Source organism: Acomys russatus, chromosome 1 (assembly GCF_903995435.1).
Source record: "Acomys russatus chromosome 1, mAcoRus1.1, whole genome shotgun sequence".
Taxonomy (NCBI): Eukaryota; Metazoa; Chordata; class Mammalia; order Rodentia; family Muridae; genus Acomys; species Acomys russatus.
In genome coordinates, this window is record NC_067137.1 from 23,605,004 (window position 1) to 23,611,445 (window position 6,442).

The 6,442-nt window shown below is 47.8% G+C and overlaps 1 protein-coding gene across 1 annotated transcript; it reads left to right on the forward strand.

Moving 5' to 3' along the window:
- Positions 1-4,214: 4,214 nt before the first annotated feature.
- On the forward strand, positions 4,215-6,045 carry Cenpa (centromere protein A; the record flags this gene model as incomplete). Its single annotated transcript, XM_051154562.1, has 4 exons — positions 4,215-4,334; positions 4,711-4,788; positions 5,045-5,192; positions 5,898-6,045. Coding segments are annotated over 3 exons (333 nt in total), but the record flags the coding sequence as incomplete, so codon positions are not given.
- Positions 6,046-6,442: the final 397 nt, after the last annotated feature.

Genomic DNA, 6,442 nt, shown 5'->3' on the forward strand with positions numbered 1-6,442 from the left:
GCGGAGAGGGGCGGGCATTTTTTGAACTGATGGCAGCGGAGTTCCGGCGTCCCTGAAGCTCACAGTCGCTTCGCTCTCGCGTCCGTTTTTTTGCTACAGGACCCGCAAGTCTCAGCGGAGGCGGCGGAGCCTGGACCCTCGCGGCCAGCCATGGGCCCGCGCCGCAAGCCGAAGACCCCGACGAGGCGCCCCTCCAGCCCGGACCGCGCACCCGCGCCGCCAGCCACGAGCCCGCGCCGCCAGCCTCGGACCCCGACGAGGCGGCCCTCGAGCCCGGCGCCCGGTCCCTCGCGACCCTCGCGGTCCACCTCCCGCGTAGGTAGGTAAGCGCGTCTGTCCTGAACCTCCGAGGCTATGGCCTCACGCCCGCCCCGCGGGGCAGCAGAGGGGACGCCTGGCTGCGGAGGACATGGCGTCCGAATCCCTGGAGCTGGAGTTACAGGCAGTGATGACTTCCGTTTCATAAACACTTGTTCTTGAATCGTGAATCTTACAGCTCTCTTCCTCCTCTTACTATATTTCCTCAAAATCTTTTTCTTTTTCTTCTTTTTTTTTTTTGAGAGAGAGAGAGAGAATAAAGTCTCACTATGTAGCCCAGGCTAGCCTCCTGCCTCTGCCTCTCAAGGGATAGGATTGCAGGCACGCAGCAGCACACCCATTCTCTCCTCTGCAGACTGCTTCCGTATGGTTTATTTTGGTTCTTGAGTTTGGTTCCTTTCTTTCCTGGTGTTAGTCACGTTCTTTGGTGGTCTCTAGTTGCGTTGTCTTTATTTTCTGTGAATGTTGTGCCTGTTTAAGGGCGGACTCCAGAGCCCGGAACTGACTGGCAGTGGGGAGAAAGCAGCTATTTGTAGCTTATCTCCTAGCTATGGTCCATCATAGTTAGCTTCAGCTCTCAGCCCGATATACAGTCTAGTCACCCAAGAAGAGGGAACTGCAACTAAGGAATAACGTCTTCAGATTGGCTGGCCTGTGGCAGTTTCTGAGAAGCATTTTTTAAAATTTTTATTAATTTATTCAGATTACAACTCAATTGCCATCCCATCACTTGTATCCTCCCATTCCTCCCGCCCTCCCACTTTCACCTTATTCCCCTCCCCTAGGTCTATGACCGAGGGGGGCCTCCTCCCCCACTATATGGTCATAGGCTATCAGATCTCATCTTGGTAGCCTGCTTATTCTTTCTTTGAGAGCCACCAGACCTCCCCACCAAAGAGAGGTGGTCAAATATGGGGCACCAGAGTTCATGTCAGAGTCAGTCCCCACTCTCCACAAAATTATGGAGGATGTGCATACTGAGTGAGTTAACCCAGAAACGGAAAGACTCACATGGTATATACTCACTTATAATTGGACACTAGACCAAAAAGCATGTCCCCCGAAAGTCTTCACTTCCCAGGAGATTGGGATAGATGTGAGAACATCCTACTGAGACTCTAGGTAAGAGAAATATAGAAGATGGGGAAAGAGAAGGACCTAGAGGGTCCTAGAAACCTACAAGAAGAACATCATAATGGATGGATCGGGGCCCAGGGGGGTCTGCTCAAACTATTGCACTAACCGAGAAGTGTTTTCTTAATTGCTCATCTGTGTAGGAGGGCCCAGCCCACTGGGGGCGTTGCCGCCACATCCCCCACCCTTGCACCCCTGGCAGGTGGAGAGCAGGTCAGTAAGCAGCGCTCCTCTATGGTCCCGCCTCCAGACTCCTGCCTTGAGCTCCTGCCCTGACTTCTCTTGATGGTGCACTGTAATGTGTAAACCAAATAAGCCCTTTCCTCCCCAAGTTGGTTTTGGCCATGATGTTTATCACAGCAACAGGACCAAAGCATAACAGGCTCCTCCCTCTTTGTCTTCAGCATCCTCAGTCCCCAGGTCTGCTCTGTGTCTTTGGTCCACTATTCTAACCTCACCCGTGATTAAGTTTCCACTGCCACCTGCCTGGCACAGGCTATCTCTGCGTTGCCTTCCCTCTCCCATTGCCCTTACAGCAATCCTCACTGCTTGGGATAGAATCTTCTTTCTTGGCTGGACCTTGAATAGCCTCCTCCAGCCACTGCCCATGTGTGTGCTTTTGTTTTGCTAATGGTCTTAGCCAAGCTGTTCAAGTAATCAGGCATATTCATTTTAACCAGTCACTGTTTACATTTACTGACAATTATACTATTATTTAATTTTATTTTTAAGATTTATTTTTATTTAGGGGCCTAGAGATTAGCTTAGTAGTTAAGAGCACTGGCTGCTCTTTCAGAGGACTAGGGTTTGATTCCCAACACCCACATAGTGGCTAACAACCACCTATAACTACAGTGCCAGAGGATCTGACTCCCTCTTCTGGCTTCTGCAGATACCAGGCACATGGGGCACAGACATACATGCAGGCAAAACACCTACCATCCACAAAGATTGTTGTGGTTTTTATTACTTTTATGTGTGAGTGTTTTGCCTGTGTGTGTGTGTGTGTACACATGTACATATGTATGCATACCCACAGAGGTCTGATACAAGTGTCAGAGTGTTGGATTCCCTGGAATTGGAGTTAGATGGTTGTAAGCCACCATATGGATGCTGGGTATCTCTGCAAGAACAAATGCTCTTAACCAACAAGCCATCTCTCCAGCCCCTATCTTTATTTCTAATCATAGGTACATTAATATAGGTGCTCAAGGAGACCAATTATCAGTTCCCCCTGGACCTACAGTTACAGGCAGTGTGAGCCACCTGACAGGGGTGCTGGGGACCAAATTTGGATGCTGAGCACTGGGCCAACTCGACCCCTTCACTCATTTGGCATTCTTGTTTTTTACTAAGTCTATTGCAGGCTATTCATTTGCCTCTGGTGCTGTTTGGGGTATATCTTTCAGGTTTTGAGAAGTAAATTTTTATATGTATTTTTCATTTTAAGTAGCCTAATTTCAGTCTCTTCTTCATCATTAGAATTAGAAGTATTATTTTCTTTGTGTTATGGGGGATTGAACCCATGGCTTCATGCATGCTAACCAAGCACTTTATCACAGAGCCACAGCTCTGGAACAGAAGGGTTGTTTTTTGTTCTTGATCTTGTTGTTGTTGCTGTTGTTGTTGTTGTTGGGTTTTTTGTTTGTTTTGTTTTTTTGTTTTTATATTTTTATTTTCTAATGAGAATTTAATTTTTACCAAAGGCTGTGGCTTCACAACCCACATTCCTGGCATTGAATGATGCCACTTCCAAGATCCCAATTTAGCTTCTAATGAGCGCTGGTCAACTATCTTTACTTCCCGGGATTCCAGAATAATCAAGACAAGGAATTTGTACTAGACAATATCTAAATCCTTTCAGCTATTAGGAAGAAAGAAGGGTGCTGGGTGTGGTGGCGCACACCTTTAATCCCAGCACTCGAGAAACAGAGGCAGATGGATCTCTGAGTTCAAGGCCAGCCTGGTCTACAAAGTGAGTCCAGGACAGCAAGGGCTACACAGAGAAACCCTGTCTCAAAAAACTTAAAAAAGAAGAAGAGGAAGAAGGCCTGGAGAGATGGCTCAGAGGTTAAGGGCACTGGCTGCTCTTCCAAAGTTCCTGAGTTTATTTCCCAGCAACCACATGGTGGTTCACAGCCATTTATAATGAAATCTGGTGCCCTCTTCTGGCAGGCAGGCGTACATGCAGGCAAAACTATATACATAATAAAATTTTTTTAAAAGAAGGGGATCTAAAAATTGAAATAACTAGCTTTCAATCCAGTGGGAAGGATATGAGACGATGTATGAGCTCTATGGGGCCAGACAGGAAGGATCCGTTGGGAAGGGCCTGGGGTTTGAGAAAGGCTTTTTGGAAGTTAATACACAAGCCCAAGGTGCAAGCTGAGTTCATTAGCAAGCATTTCTTTTTTTTCCTTTCTTTTTTCTTTTTGGTTTTTCAAGACAGGGTTTCTCTGTGTAGCCCTGGCTGTCCTGGACTAACTTTGTAGACCAGGCTGGCCTCGAACTCACAGCGATCCGCCTGCCTCTGCCTCCCAAGTGCTGGGATTAAAGGCATGCGCCACCACCGCCCCTAGCAAGCATTTCTTAAGCACCCATCTGCAGATGCTGACCCAGCAGCTGGGAAGGAGAGAAGTCCAGCCTTCTCAGTGGAGCCGCTATGTTGAAGTCTGTTGGTGTGAAAGCTTGCCTCCGCTGTGCTGCCTCCGCTGTGCTGCAGCGTACCACTTATTCCCACTGCCCTTTGCTTCATGACCTGACTCTTTCGCTCAGGCACTGCCAGTCTGCCCAGGAGGCGGAGATATCTGTGGCTTAAGGAGATACAGAAACTGCAGAAGAACACAGACCTCTTGCTGAGGAAGAAGCCTTTCAGCCTCGTTGTGAGTTCTGAGCACCTTTACTTTGCCCTGGGCCACCTTTCCTTTAAGTCTCCCAAGTATGAGGGACCCTTCTGCTTCTCCAATGTGGCGGAAGGGCATCTCTAATCCTTTGGGGCACTGTACGTCCTGGTTTTATGTTACTGATTTCTCCTGGTTACCTCTCATCTGGTTTTCTCCCTACCGTGAGACTGCCTTTTCTCCTCACCACTCATAAGCTACACCAGGTCCTAAGCTCCCGGCAGTCAGCACTTACCCTGAGCCAGGCCCTAAGATCAAGGGCCAAAACATGGCGGCAGAAGTGAGAGCACATTAGCTGCTCAGAGTCTTCCACCCTTTTCTGTTATTTTCTACTCATCCCCATGCCACCCCTCCACAGGTAAGAGAAATCTGTGGGAAATTCAGTCGTGGTGTGGATTTATTTTGGCAAGCCCAGGCCTTGTTGGCCCTTCAAGAGGTAAGAAGGGGCAGGTGTGGGTGAAGGCAGAGAGAAGGAAGAGTGTCCCAGAATTCCACAGGACTGCTTACTGAGTACCACAGGCTGTTTCTAGCCTTCTAAAGAGAACAGCAGCGTGTAACACACGCGGGGCTGGAGGGTCTGAGGGGTGGCCACTGGGTTCACCCCATTCTTTATTTGGTCTTTTGAGTCGATATGTCTCCAAGAAAAGGCAGTCAGGCCCTTCATCCACGGCAGCCTTCTCTTTCTGCCCTAGGCAGCAGAAGCGTTTCTAGTTCACCTCTTTGAGGACGCCTATCTCCTCTCCTTACATGCTGGCCGAGTCACTCTTTTCCCCAAGGATATACAGCTGACCAGGAGGATCCGAGGCATCGAGGGAGGACTCGGCTGAGCCGGCGGTGTCCGTAAGTCTTTCCTTCTCCTCAGAGGGTGCTGCTTGTTGCTGGGAGGGAAGATTGCTCTGAAGTGGGGTGTCACCCATCCCTCGTTCCTTGCTACCTCACCTCTGTTCCCTAGAAAAGGTCTGGCCTTTGCCAGCTGCTTGGGGGGCATGTGCCCTGTCTCCCATTCAGTGTTAAATAAAAGCTGAACGTGGGCTCATGCTTGTAGTCCCAGCTCTCGGGAAGCCCAAGCAGGAGGATAAGGAGCTCAAGACCAGTATATGACAAAAGCGTCTCTTGAGTGCCAGCTGGGATGCCAGCCAGGGCTACATAGTGACATCCTTCTTTAAAAGTGGAGATATGAGTTATGCTCTATATTTCTGACAGTGAGTCTTGCCATTTTACAAGGAACAGATTACCCCCTCCACCCCCATACCCCCCCCCCTTTTTTTTTAATTTTTGCCATTGTTTTTCTCTGTTTTGTTTTAAGAAAGGGTCTCACTATGTAATTTTTGCTGTCCTGGAACTGTATAGAGCAGGTTGGCTTCAAGCTCACAGACATCCACCTGCCTCTGCCTCCCAAGTGCTGGGATTAAAGGTGTGCACCACTATGCCTAGCTTTAAATCTCCTAATTAAAAAAAAAAAAGAAAAAGAAAAAAAAGGGTTTTGTTTTGTTTTGATTTTTGTTTTTAAATACCTTGTTAATAAATGCAATTCCTAAATTTCAGAGACGATACCTGGGACCTTCTGGAGGCTCAGCTAGTCCAGTGGTGTCTGAGGAGCTGCCTGGTTTGGCTGGTTTTGAGCAGCATGTACACATTAACCTTTAAACTTTCTAGAAGACAAGGCTGTGTGGCTTTCCCCTCTGACAGGAAGAAGAGACCATTTGCACACTTGCATGGACTTGAGAGCATTTGTAGGTCAACTTTGATTTGTGAACTGCTGTTTGAGGGTTTCAGACACATGAGCTCTGCCTTGTATGAGGGGATATTGTTATTTCAGTCTTTCTGTACTAGGTGTGTCTTTTACCATATTTTGTACTTGTACAAAATGTATTTGTACTTTTATTTAAAATATAAGGGAGAAAAATCTGGGTAAAATCCTTGAATCTGCTGTATAGAAAGCCTTGGATGTCCTGTCATACAAATATCTGCCTTCCAGATCCTTCTATGTCATCATTGGTGCCTATTGGAAAGCACACAACTTTTCAAAACTTAAGTAGAGTTGGATACAGAGTCTATTCTTCCTTCGCTTCTATGCTGGGGCTTGAATC